Source organism: Gambusia affinis, linkage group LG01 (assembly GCF_019740435.1).
Source record: "Gambusia affinis linkage group LG01, SWU_Gaff_1.0, whole genome shotgun sequence".
Taxonomy (NCBI): Eukaryota; Metazoa; Chordata; class Actinopteri; order Cyprinodontiformes; family Poeciliidae; genus Gambusia; species Gambusia affinis.
In genome coordinates, this window is record NC_057868.1 from 8,089,659 (window position 1) to 8,104,218 (window position 14,560).

Here is a 14,560-nt window from a genome sequence, read left to right on the forward strand (position 1 = left end):
ATGGCATGACAAATAAAAAACAAAAAAAACACTGCTCCAGGAAGTCCTGTTTCCCCTCTGCCGTTTCCCATGAACTTACTGATGTAGACAAGGCAAAATATAAACAATAGAGCCAACAATGACACCTTGGGTGTTGGGTTGTTTACTAAGCCATTTGTTCTCTATAAAACAGCCTTGGCTGACTTCAGGGACTCAAATCTAAATTTATTTATTTTGGCTGCAACTGCCTTCATGTCTTCTAAATGGTTTATGTGGCTATGGGTCTTGAAAAAATTAAATGGTATCTTAACGTGAAACATCTAAATGCAAAGTGATAGTTTTTAATTCACAGTGATCAAGTGAACCTCCAATTCGATTTTTTTTTTTTTGGCAAAGAATGAACGTCTTCACGAAGAAAACACACATACCTCTGTAGAGTTGTGCATTTATGGAAAAATACGATAAATCTCTTTGCAGCTCAAACCACCTCAGACACATTGTAAAACAGAAATCTTAGCCCATGTTACGACTAAAAGAACAGCTCTAGTATTACAACTTCTCCTGAATGATATTGTTAGCAAATCGCGTCAACCTCCCCACATCATTCGTTATGATACAGTGATAAACAAATATCTTCAACATTACAAAACAAAAATAATTTAGTTAACTTAAAACTAGTCATCTACAAACATGACCTTCCACAGGTATGCAGTTTCAGTACCGAGGCTTTGTGTTGATAAACTAACAAGCTCTGAATTAAATGTGTCGAACTCTTTGGATGACAGTACAAGCTGCTACCGTTTCTTCACAGCGCTCTGTGCAGGACCACTTTGAAAAGTAAGTATGTATGCATGTATGTATATGCTACGTTTCCTTCAGTCTCTTGGGATTACTCTGGAATACATTGTGTGTGAGGAAAGTCCCAGCTTTCAAACACGACGTCACTTGGAATCTCCCAGCAGGTGGACAATGAGTTCGTAGGTGGACAGGACAATGGCTGTGTTGGGGATTTGTCTGATTAGCTGCGGAACGAGTCCTCTGTAAAAAGCTGCGTAGCCTTCTTCCACAGCTATCAACCTCCCCGTCTGGAAGAAGTACTTGTACTTGCTACCCTCTTCTCTGAGCCTGGTCCTGATGACCTCTGTTTGGACACAATAAATAAACAGTTAGACAAACAGAAACGCATCAGGACTCTGTTTGAGTTGTATATGCAGCAAATTTACCATGTGGGTAAGCTATGCAGGAAGCGCAGCCCTTCGAAAAAGCTGCTGCCATCATCAGCCGCAGGAAGTCTGATACTCCTTTCTCGTTGTCTCCGTTTGGCGAGGCAAACTGGCTCTTGGCGAGGTGCTTCTTCAGCGTTTCGTAGATGAGGAAGCAGATCATGGTTTCAGAGATTCCAGCGTAGGACGCAGTCAGGCCGCGGTAGAAACCTCGTATTCCCTCCGTCCTGTAAACGTAGCGAGCGCACTGCAGCGCATTCATCTTCTTCTCTCCTCTGGCTCTAAAAGTAAAACCGATACGGATTGTTAGTGACAAGAGGGCACGTGTGCGTTTTAATGGTCATATTTTCCATGAGGTCAAAGACGCCACAGGCAATGACAACCAATTAAAGATAGACGTTTAAGGAAAACGAGCAATTTGTGGTTGTTGTAAGTAGGTCGGCTTTCAAACGTTCAGGGAATAAAAGGCCACATCATCTTGCTTTTATTGATTAATTGGGCTGACTATGGCTCACTGGGAAAGGTATGGTAGTCTACGCAATATTGAAAGTTGTGGGTTAGACTCCAGTTTCCTCCTCTGTCACAAGGGCAAGGCATGTGTTTCCAATCCACAAAGTGGTTAATAAATGCATTGCCTATCAATTGTGGTTGTAGTTTAAAGTGCTTTGATTGGTACAAAGATCCAAACCATTTCTATTTAGTGGGTCATTTTGAATATGCATCATAATAAAGGTCTGTTGTAAAAGATTTATCTTTCTCATTGTCAACAACCCACCCAATAAAGACAACAAAAGTCCCTCAAAAGAAATCTAGAGATGTGCCATTGGTTGTAGCAACTGGCAGGTCAAACATAAAAGATAGATTGTTTTGCTTTCAATAAAAGCACCAAAACTAACTAAATATTTTGTCTATAAGCAGATAACCAACAGCACAAACATGCTTTTTTTTCTTTCCTTTTTGAGTTTGATGTATAACGGATTAAGAAGTCATATTCTGTCTTTTTATTCCACAAAAAGTTGGTAGTTCTGTTATGTTGCTCTTATAATAATAAAAAAAAGATATAAAATCCCAAATGGTCAAACTGGAACCGACTGTCAGATACAAAGGATTTTGGTGTCTTCTTGGGAAAAACCTGGTCGCTGCATCTTTACCTATCAAGATATTTTTTCCCCAATTTAAGTTCAATACAAAAAAAAATGAAACCATCCAATATTTACTACCAATATCTCTCTTCAAAGACTGACTTGAAATCATCTAGTGAAATAATCTTTTCACAGTTCTTCTACTCTTGACATGAAGCCTTTAAGCTGCTTTTGGACATCTATGGTATTTCTGCTTCTGTTTGGTGTGTCCAATATTTTAGATAGATTATTTTCAAATTTCAGTGGAACTTGACAATTTAGTTTAAAAGACCAGAGTCCAAGCAAAAAGCCCCGGACAGAAGACATTCACTCTAAGTGATTTGTCACCTTTATCCTACATAAAGGAAGAAAGATCAATTCTATGTTTTCCTTATTTTGGTCAATTATTAACCAGTCTAACTCAGCTTCTTCTGTTGTTCATATAGTTATTTATGCTCCTAAGAAGTGATAAATATATAACCTACTTTTAGAAAAATGTTCCAAATTCACCTGCTTGCGCTACAGGAAAGAACAGACTTGTTTTCTGTGACCTTACTACTGCTCCAAACTTGGCAACGTAAATATGGCCAACTGGATGAAGGACAGTGCGTCAGTGGTGCGTATTTATAAAAGCAGGTCACACGCTCAGCCTCACGCACTACAGAGCAGTGGGACGGTGAACTCAGGCCCCCGTAAATGGCTTCACTTGAAGGTCAATTATACTTTAGCACCTGTCGACCCCCTAATATAGGTTTTTCACACTATGTGCCTAAGAATATAAACAAATATAGAAAATACCAACAGGGAGCAGAACATACTTTTTCTCCAGCTGCATCCTTGTCTTGACCATCCAGATGGGGTTCATCAGAGAATTGGTAACAAAAGCTGAAAACAATTAACATTTAACTTTTAATCTTAAAGTATAAGATTCAACCATGTCATAATAATGTTGGAAAAGCAAAAAGGGATTTAAAGACAATGAAGTTAAGAGATGATTAGGTTAATTAATAGTTCATGTTATCAGGTTTAATAACTAGTTTATATGGCACCAAAATGCACAACATTTTTGTTTCGTTTATTGATTGGAGACACCGGGCTGCTCACCTGCAGTACCAGCTGAGGACATGTGCACCAGTCCACTGTTGGGGACAAACAGCCCATTGAACAGCTCCTTTGATTTTGAATATGCAGCAAAATAAATGGCCCTGAAAGAGACAGAGAGAGAGCGAGAGATGCTGATAAGGACTCTAATTGGAAGCAGCTGCAGATTACCTCACCGCTTTACAATAAAAGTGCTTTCGTCCACTCAATGCGAATGTGAAAGCAGAACAGGACTGTGTGAAGTTTTCATGGTGTGCCTAGAGGAATCTCTTTCCTAGCGCCAGTTCTCTCTGTTCTGCTTCTGGAACAGACTGTCACTGCACGAGAACACGCTGAATAAGCACCAGCCAAGCCAGAGATGCCCACTGGGACGCTCTGCATTGAAATCTGTTGAAGCTCGCCAGCTTAACAGCAGCAGCGCATAATAATGCTGTGGCTACTATTCTACCACAGACGAAGCTTATAAGTAACGCATAACTCCCTTTCAGTGTTAAAGTCCAACCCACATTTAATGCAAGGTGAATCAGAAGGTATTTGGCCCTTTATCAGCCAAAGGGAAACAGTGCAAAGTGCACAACTTTGTTGACACTAAACATAGAATAAAGGTGAAGTTGATAGTATGTTCTCCGGTCAGAACTTTCCCTGTAGATTAATTGCCATCTATTCCCGGTATTATGTTTGTTATTCTGTCACACACACCCACACACAAACGTGTCCTGAGGTTTATGAAAAACAGCCGACTCATGTTCACAGCTGCATCACACGCAAACTGTATGGGACTAGGAAGCTGCTGCCATAACAACGGCTTCCTGTTTATGTAACAAGTTGTGTTTTTTTTTTTTTTTTGCCATTAAAAAAAAAAAAAAAAAAAGAGAGATAAATAAACAGTCTTGTGTTTTATTGCTTGTCATATAGATTCAGTTTAAACCTCTGGAGAGTCAACGTTAAAACACTTTATTTTGAATGTGCTTTGTTTATTGTTTTTGAGTCCATTGAGCCATTTGAATGTGTGATTTTCATCTGCGCCAACAGGCTTGGAGCAAAGATGCACAGCAAAGTGCGGCCTGAGGAACTGAGAAGTGTACACAGTGAATCTGCTGTACCTTGAAGGAGCAACACCCACGAGATTCGGCCCCAGTCCTCGGAAGAGAGAACTTGGTCCCTCTTTTTCAAGAATAGATCTGTAATGAACACAAAGCAGAAACATTTAATACACTGACAAGAATTAAACCAACTTTTGTTCACGTCTCTTTTTTTTTTTTTTTTAATTAGGGGAGTGGATGCGAGAACTCTGCTGCAATCCCCCTGATAGTTGCATCATCTCCGTTCAGTGGATTCTGCTCTGAACTTCGTGCCCTGGTTGGTGTCTGGCGAGTCACGCCAGACGCGTCCTCAGAGACATTTTAACCCTTTGAGGGAAGTGACCCATCTTTGCCATGTGACGGCCCACTCTGTCCTGCCAGGAACGGAGGAGAGGGGAGTGTTTCTGTAATGCACACTCTGTTAATCATGCAGGGTTCATGAACTCCACTCCTTTCTGTCACCGACACCTGACGCCTCTTCTCAAACAATGACAAACTGACCACTTTTTAGGTCAAAGCAATGTTCAAAGTCAATGTTTCACTGTCGGAGCCCCATGAAATCTGTTTTGTTATTATCCTTTTTATTGTGCGCCGCTTCTGTCCTAGTCTTTGTAAACAAATGTTGCTGCATCTTAAAACACAGAAGCTTGAAAAAAATAAAAGTAGACGATGACATTTCTTCAACAAGCCATTTATAACTCTCCATCAGTAGCTGCATGAAAAAACACATTCAACTCAATTTGGTCTGGAAATCAGCCTAATTATGTAATAATAAAGATACAGTTTGAACAAATAAACACTGAATGACTAATTTGTTTGTTCAGTGACGCTTTTGGTGTCGCGCCAAATTATATTCATTTTATTTAATCTCCTTTTCCATTAAACTATAGTTTTGTTTTCTTTAAAACGGCAATGCTGCAGCACTAGATACAGAACTTTAAAAAAAATTTAAGCAGAGCAAAGCAAACGGTTTCACTGATCAGTGGCTGAGGAAGTCTACATTTTAGTTAATCGTTACAAGTTAGACAGTAAATAGAAAATCAAATGAAATAAATATCTGCTCTAGACTTGACTTGATTTATTTGTTTGGCAGTCCTGGAGGATTATCTCCAATATTTACAGCCTCCAAAAGCAGCCGGCGCCAGTTTAAACCAGTTCAGTTTGCAAACCTAGTCGCCCCAGCGTAATATAACTCTGACCCAGCACCACGCCTGACTAATACCCCTCCCTCATTCTCTCTCAGCCAACTGGAGCAAAGCCTATTTCTTCTCAACCAATCTGTGCAGACATGAAGATGGATCACTTCCACAGATATCACAGAAATCAGTTTTAGTCAAATCAGGAGGCAGGAAGAAAAGAGGGAGTTTGCACTTGAACAAATGGCGGCTTAAAGCCTCTAAACATGAGCAGGAGACAGTGTACTTAACCCTCACTTTATGCAAGACTAGATTAAAGGGCGTTTTGATTTAAAGATTATGAAAGTAACAGGATCCTGGAAGTGCTTCCAGGAACTAAAAAAACAAAACGTTTTTTTACTTTTGAGATAACTGGAATAATATATTTTTTAATTATTACACATCATTTCCAGACGTCGATCTAAATGTTGTGCAGATAAACGCCAGATTTCACCAGCTGCTGGGAAGGAACACGTTGTGCCTCCGATTGCAGTTGGAACAGTGAAACATTTCCAGAGGCAGCTCGCAGAGGGCGCCGCGTTGCGTCACCGTTTGGCTGACAACATAAACAAACGTCTTACCGGAGCACCTGCAGCAGTCCCGGTGTAACCGTCCCAGGTCTGATAACCCCGGCGCCGCTGAAGGTTCCCAGCTGGACCTGGAAAACGGGCCGCAGGGTGAAGCCAGACGACTGCAACCGTGTCTTCAACACCTCCAGCGGGCAGGTGACAATGGCTCCCACTGTGCCGCTGCATCTACGAAACGAATCGGGAGCGTTAGGAACTCGGCAAGCTTTGAGATGTGAAGATAAAAACCAAATATGCAGCCACAGAGTTCTCTGTTGCCATTGGATGTTACTTATTAGCTTTCACTGAGGAGTGTTTTTCCATCAACACACAGCTGAAGTGCTACAGGCAAGGAGACCAGTGACCAATTATGGTTAAAGCAGTTTCCTCACTCCGCAGTGGAAATTATTCGAGTGGACCCAACACATCTGGCCGACACGGTACTTCAACTCAGACATCCTAATTGCACATAAAAAAAGGAGCTTCTTCCTGGGGGAAGGCCTTTTAAGTGCAACATTTCAAAGTTATTCAACTGGTTAATAAAGCAGAACGTCTTTAATAAACAGTATAACCTCACCAGCAGCAAGCTTAGCAGACCAGAGCTGATTACACTAAGCCTCTCTGCTGTGTCATGTCTGAAGGACAAAGTCAAATATCTTGGCAAAAGTAACGACTGGCCCAATTATCTCGTCACTGATTACCTGGATTCCAAATACTTTTGTTATTAATCCTTCAAGGAGAAATTAAAACTTATTACATTTTTCATAAGGTGTACGCTGGTATGAGATTATTATGCAAGCACAGAGCTTTCCTACAGTATTTACGTAAAAATAACCATAAAAAATTAAGTTCATTTTCTTACTGCTTATCATGTTATTTTGATGTAGACTTAAGCGAATGTAAAGAACAATAAATTTAGAACAAAGTATTAATTGCTTATTGTGCAGAATATTAGAGCTTTTGAAATTTTATTCATGAAACAACAACTATATAACAGCCTGACCTTTAGTCTTTAAGTACCAGAAACTGTGCTCATTTTCCTCAGCATCTGGCAATTCTGACAAAACCAAACATTTGCCGGTATGCTGAATTGTTGCGGACATGAACAAGTATCACAACAGGGAAGTAACTCTGCACGCAGCTAACAAGTCGAGCCAGGGCAATGACACCGAGCTTCAAATCAAAATGCTATTTAGATAAGGAACCAAAGGATTTCAAACCAGCTCCTTCAAGATTAAGGTGAAAATCAAACAGTTTGAAAGCACAGTCTAATCACTTTGTGTCCTTCAAAACCAGAAAAGGCCTGTACTATAATAAAAATAATAATAGTAAGGTTATCTATACCATTCATTCATTACCAATTTCACATAAGCTTAAAAAGAAGCAGTGATAGATTTCAAGCAAACCTTTTAAGTCTATGTCATCTTATACTGCTTCACTGTCCTGTTCCTTGTAAGGTGCCGGTATAACATGCTGGTTTTAGACAGTTAACCAGTTTGGGTATCATCCTCTGGCCAACATCCTATGGTACACCTGTGATAGTTTTAAAATAGAGCATTACCTCAATGAGAGCGATGGACGGTTCGAACACAGAGACTAATCAAGTTTTCAAAACTGACCGTTTCAAAAAATAAAAGCTAAATTTTCTTTGCCAATAAAAGTATGGCCAGGTTTCTTTCTTTTTTTTTAAATCCTTCAAATCCACACTACTGTCTGGCAAAAAGTATATATGGCATAAATGTCATTACCTTTACCCACCCGCATGTGTATGCTAGCCGTCTCTTTGGACATCAACAAGCAGCTATGATTTTTGTGACCACAAAACAATTTTGTTTTCGGTCAGAGGTTGGAACCAAGTTCACAATTGTGAGCATTAAAAATGTGTTGCTTCCTGGAGCGCATAATTTTCTCTCCCAGTGACAAGACTACAGTAATGTCCTGGTGACAAATCCCTGTGCTCCTGCTTTTTAGTCATTTTCTTCTCCTCCTTCTCTAGGTAGCTTAGGAGGGTAAAATTATTCTGCTCTTAGAGAAAAAAAAAGGTCTTTTATCACATAAAAACCTTTAAACCACAATAACAGCATGACAGACATGTTTCCAGAACTTTGAAGTTCTAACTAAAAAAAAAAGAAAGAAAAAAAAACATGAAATACATTGCCAGAAGAAATTGATGTCTAAACTAGACTAAATGTTTTTTTATATTCTGTTTAAATGTTTGTAATTCGGTAATTTTGTTACATCTCATCTTCAAAGCAGGCACAATTAATTACAAACCATCTCTGTACATCAAGTGCAGTTTACCTTCTAATTCTCCTAATAACCGATATATTAACTTGTCCTCTCTTTTCAGATTTAGTAAAAGCTTCAACCTTTTGACAATAGATTAAGATTTAATACAGTTGCTACCCATTACACTGACAAGCCCGATTTTACTGTAAATTTCATATGCGGAGCTAAAACTGAAACGTTAAATGTCGCCATTAACAAGACACCATTAAAATAATTCCTCCTTCAACAGTGGCTTTTATTATGCAATTCAAGCTGCTTACTGTGTTTGTAATGTGCAGTTTTGAAACGCAAACATTGCTTGCTGGTTTTGTCGTCACCGTCAGGTCAGAGGAGCGGTTGCTGCCTCTTACATAATGCAGTGAAGGACATGTTGACGCTAAAAGCTAGCTATTAATGCGCCCGCGGTAAATACAGCCACATTAGACAAAGAGGGTAAAACAGCAAACCAAACCACGTCATTATAAAACCTGTTATGCTGTTGTTTCGTCTCTGAACTGACAATAAATTGTTGAAATAAGACTGTCGTTCGTCGACAAACTACCTGGCAACCTTAGCGGCGGAAGATTAGCAAACTTCCGCATGGAGAGGGTTTCTGGGGAGATTACGCCGGCCGGTCATTGTCCACCACAACCTTAATAAAGTCCTAAAACTAAAGTTCACAGCTTTCCGACATAACTTAATCGTCATTTTAACCATTTACATTACTAAATAATCAGTCGGTCACTGAATTAAAGGATAAAATAAAGGAAGACGTTGACAGCACGCGAGAGGTTGCGCTGTGCTAACAGGAGCTAGCTGGATTTAACACGATCATAGGAAAGTACAAACCATTAAAAAAAACCGTGTCGGATCCAAACAAGTATATTTAAAATAACGTTCACACATTTTAGGTTTATATAACCTTGAATTGACTTACCCCCCGGCGAAGAGATGCAGCAGAGTGTCCTTCTGTGCCATCTTTCCCGTTTGTTCAATTAGCCACCATGTTGTCACTGGGGTCCTAGTAGAAACCGCGTTGAGCCGCAGAAAGAGAGACAGGGACAGAGTTTAAGTCAACGGTGCTCAGCAGGACATTTGTATCTGCGTGTCCAACCCCGTCGCCGGCTTTTTTGGATCTGTAAGCGGACAGTCGTGCTGCCCAGTTCCGTCCCATTTACGTAAGAGGGACGGACGGGGGTGTCGGCTCTGACGTGGGCACATGTGCTCCTCTCCGTGTCTTCTTGGCTTTTTGTCAAAAGTGTTGCACAATTAGACCACGAACACTAACACAACTTTTGAAAAAAACAACCGGGTAATACTTTGAACTGCTGACTTTGAGCTGCATTAGAACAAAATAAAGTAGGCTCAATACAAGCATTGTACTTATAATTAGTGCTGCCACCTTCAGGGCCGATTTTAGAAAGATAAGGACCCCTGGGCCAGGGCCATTTTGGTGCCTTTTCCAAAAAAAATTAAAAATAAAAAAAACAGAAGAAGAATCTTACTCAGGTTTAAAACGTCCCATGTGAGATGGCTCCATGTTGGCCCCCCAAAAAATATACTGTAGCTGCAGAATTTTAAAATATTTGAGTATTGCATACTTTAATAAAAATATGACAATATTGCCAGACTTCATACAAACCTAGGTGGTTCACAACTACAATGTTAGTAAAACATGCATTCATTATAGTGCATGTTTGACCACCATGGCTGCGTCAGCCATTTCTAAAACAGCAAGGTGTCTGCAGCAGTATGCTTTATGCTGATAGTTTTGTAAGAGAGTGAACAAGAAAGCACAAGAAGTCACTCATATAAGTACTTAATATATATTAAGTTATATATATACATACTTTGTAGAAAAAGCCACTGAGACAGTCAAAATATAAATTTATGTGCAAATACTGGTATTTAAAAGACTAATTAGAAAAAAAAAACAATAAAACAAAAACGAGGATTATGAATGGAGCTTGTTCTAGTCCAAATTTACCTTTTCTCTAAATGGCTATTTTCTACGATAGGACCTATTAGTATCATATATTAAATAAACCATCATTCAAATTCGACATCTTGTGAACAATTTTCCTCAAAAAGTCTATTTGAGAAACTATGATAGTTGGTGAGATCCAGACTATTGGCTAAACTCAAATGTTCCTAAAATATTAATTTCAGAAAACTCTAAATATGATTATTGTCAACTGTGCCATCAAAATTTGGCATGTTTGACTGATAACCTAAACCTAATGAATTTAAATTAAGCTTAAACATCAACCTTTTGAAACCAGACTACAATGTATGGCTACGTTTGTGTAAAGATCACTTTTTAGTTAAAGAAAAATACATAAATATTTTAAAAAAATATTTATATGAAAGAAAAACCATTATTTGATCGTTCCACCTTCAATCAGATTAGACAGTAGATGTGACATCTCTTACCAACAGGCTTACAATTATAAAATGCTAAAATATAATTTATATATAAATATATTTATATATACTACATTTATATACAATAAATGTAGTTACAGTTTAATTCATTTCCCCAAAAAAATTTTTAAAAATTATTTATTTCCAATTCAAACATGCAATACTGTTATAAGTTACTATTGAAGGAGTTCATTTTTTCTTAATAAATAAGGAATATTTATTATTCCTCATAATAAACCATAAAAAATGTTTTGACCTTCATATTTGGTCTGCAATGCTGCTCTTAATACAGACTGCTAAAATAGGTCTTTCCTGCCAGCATCCATCACCATCTACAATAACTCTTTGAATAATCTCTATTAATGAGTTACCACAAAGTATTTTTGAATTTGATTTAATCTGAGTCAGTGTTTTTGTGATCGCTTATAAAAAACGTAAATAATTGGTGTGTAACATAAGAAAAATAGTACATGATGACTGTACTTCAATAATCAGTTGTGTGTCTCATGAAGGCTGTGGCAAAGCAACAGCTGGCTGATGTTACGTACACAGATGGGATACCCATGCTATGTGCACTAATGTACCCTCAAACCATCACTGATGCCATGTTGAAGGCTTCTGCACTGAACCCAACTCTGGGTTGTTCCCATAAATACATGGAAAGATGTGCAGCAAAAACAGTGCTCTAACGTAAATTTATATGCAATATCCTGAGACATAAAATAAGCTCCTCAAACAATAACATGCAGGACATGCTGAACTATATGCTTATCTTGTACCCTTACTTCCTGGTGACATAATAGAAATCTTCCATTAACTTATTCACCTGGAATTAGTAGGGAGATAAGAAGAAAAGGCAAAACAAACTCCCCTGTCATGACAGAAGGTCAGCACATGAACACAAACCATGAAATGCCGCATGTATATGTGTAAAATCTTACATTATAGTCCATTTTCTCCTACAGTGTATCCACTAAAACAATGAAGGATATTTGCTGATAGGAAAAAAATGAGATCACCTTGATAAAACCTTCCGTGTTTGTCACAGTGGTACCCTTGTTATTGTTCCAAAACATCTCGTCAAACAAGACGCACTTGCACGTTGAGCTGTTTAAAATTATGACAGTGTTTTTGTTGGCAGCCAATAACAGGGTGTTGACAAGAAAAACATGGCTTATTTTGCTTAGCAAAGTAGTGCTGGATCCCGTTTGCATATTCTTTTACCAGGAGCAGCAGTGCAGCGACTTACATTATGTAACAACAGGTGCACTTTTCTGCAGTCGTGCCATCAGATCTAATTTAAACTTGTGTAAATTGCTGGACCTCTGACATTAGGTACAGCTGCTCTATTTTGGTATTTATGTCTCTGAGGTGGCACATTTAAGGAGCACGTAGCTCTAGTTCTGCAGAATAAATGTGATGGGGTGTGTGTTTGTGGGTGTGTGTTCAACCTGTGATCTGATTCGACAGAGATGAGCAGAGGAGGCGACTTCTTCCTCCTGTTTGTTGCATGTGTTTACACTGAGAAGCTTGAGCAGTTTCTGTCAACAAACGCAGAAACCAGGCCAAGTATTTGCTATGCTTGAAATCAGATACAGTTACAAAATGTCAATCACGCATCAACCTTTAATGTTGAAGGTTTTCAGGTTTTGGAAATACTGCCACCAAGTGACCAGAGGTTCAATGCACATCTGCTTTCACTTTGCATTAAAACTGTTGAACCTTAACTTTATTTCGGTTTCGCATCACAACGTTTGCTGTTGATAATTTCACTTGCATCCAGCTTTATGAAATCTGTCTGCTTTAAAAATTTTTTTTTGTTGCCAGCTGCCCTTCCTAATCCTGAGCCTTATGTAAAAAGATGAACAAATGCACAGATTAAAATCTCTGTGTGAACCCGTCACAGACGGGACACAATGATGGAGCAGCTGACTGCTCCTCGCCTTCAGTGATACCCATTAACCCATGTATTCAACTTAATGGATATCCCCAAACTCTTTTATTGAATAATACATCTTTTATTCCAAAATCGGCACGCATTTCTTGACCCATCGTCTTCCGCTGATCTGGGATCAGGATGCATGGGTCACTGATCCAGCAGAGAAACCCAGACGCTGATCAAACATTTCTGGGACCTAGGATCATATTCCCAAACTTGACTCCTTTCAACGTGAGTGCGGATCTACTCTGATCTACACTTGATTGATGGCATTCGTCCTCATTTATAAACCTGAACTCGGCCACCTCTGTGAAGAAGCTCGTATCTTCTGCTAGTATCCAGGATCACTAAAATCTCGTGCTTGGATTATTTCAAACAGGACATTATTTGTACAGCACATTTTATCATCAAGGCAGTTCAAAGTGCTTTACATTATAAACACAAAAAAATCAAATGAGCCAGAAATCAAAAATAAATATACCAAATATATAAAACAAAAAACTTAATAATGTGCTCATACCAATCAATATCAACATTTTATGGGTTTAAACTTGTCCCACTTTTGATATTCTGCTGTTTTCTGTGTGTTTGAACCTGCAAACAAAGTAGTCCCATAAACCACACCGCAGAGACATTGAATCACATGTAGTTACGTAACGGTCATGTCGCCAGGCCAGTGACGTGCCTTGGTGCCCAGCAGAGCTCCCTTCTGCCATAAAGCGAGGCGTCGCATCTCGCTGACACTCACACAGCTCTGAACTATTTGTGGACAGATTGCTTGCCGACTAGTGATTCATTTTCTCAACAGTCTCTCAATTGTTTGGTCGTTCTAATTACGCAGGAAAATGATTTCAAGAGATGGTGTACCATTGTTGGCATGCACATCCAACCAAACTGAATGTTTTGTGGCAGATGTTAGACAGATGGAGACTTTAAAGTCAGACTGTTTTCCTTCCCACAGGTTCCTTCAAAGAGTATGTTTGAAACCTGCCGCTGCATGGAGTCGTCACGAAGAGCAAGACTCATAAAACTGGCAACTTGTAGTAACAAAATATTTCATTAAATTATTTTTTGGCGATCTGTATGTACTTCCTTCTACATTATTTAGTTTGTCTTTTTCACTTTCAGAAAAAACATCTGGTCTAAAAGTCCACTTCGGCAAGACATCCAAGATCAATCAAGTTATTTGTTTAAAGCCAGATATGAAATACAAGTCAGAACATTTTTCTGTTTAAAACTTGAACTATTAAGTTGACACTTTTGACAAAAGTTACACATTAAAAAATGTTCACAAATAATTTTCAGTGCATTTGAACAATTATATGAAATATACTTAGAAATATGGATGGACAAAATAAATGATTAATGAAATTCTTTTCATGGCAGGATTTTACATTTACTTTTAATACATGGGGTGGGCGGGGGTCAGTCTTTATTTATGAATTATTCTTTCAACATAGTACTGATTAAATCTCGAAAACATTTTCACTGTAGGTTTTTTTAATTTAAGACATAATTTTATTGTTCTTATGAGTTTACAAAGTAATCAGAATTTAAAAAAAAAAATTTTTTTACCTTGAACTCAATACAACAATCTCAAATAAGGTCTGTGTGCCATGACAACTACCGTACATTTCCTGCAACCATTTTAAAAGTACCAGGAACTTGTAATACCCAAATCC

At 38.5% G+C, this 14,560-nt stretch overlaps 1 protein-coding gene across 1 annotated transcript; it reads right to left on the bottom strand.

Annotated features, from left to right (window-relative positions):
• Positions 1 to 412: 412 nt before the first annotated feature.
• On the bottom strand, positions 413 to 9,737 carry slc25a33 (solute carrier family 25 member 33). The gene is made up of 7 exons (XM_044122268.1): positions 9,453 to 9,737; positions 6,263 to 6,436; positions 4,528 to 4,605; positions 3,428 to 3,528; positions 3,142 to 3,208; positions 1,203 to 1,483; positions 413 to 1,120 (listed from the first exon to the last, which is right to left on the bottom strand). Exons 1-7 carry the CDS (start codon positions 9,491 to 9,493, stop codon positions 921 to 923), a joined length of 942 nt encoding a protein of 313 aa, XP_043978203.1. The 5' UTR covers positions 9,494 to 9,737; the 3' UTR covers positions 413 to 920.
• Positions 9,738 to 14,560: the final 4,823 nt, after the last annotated feature.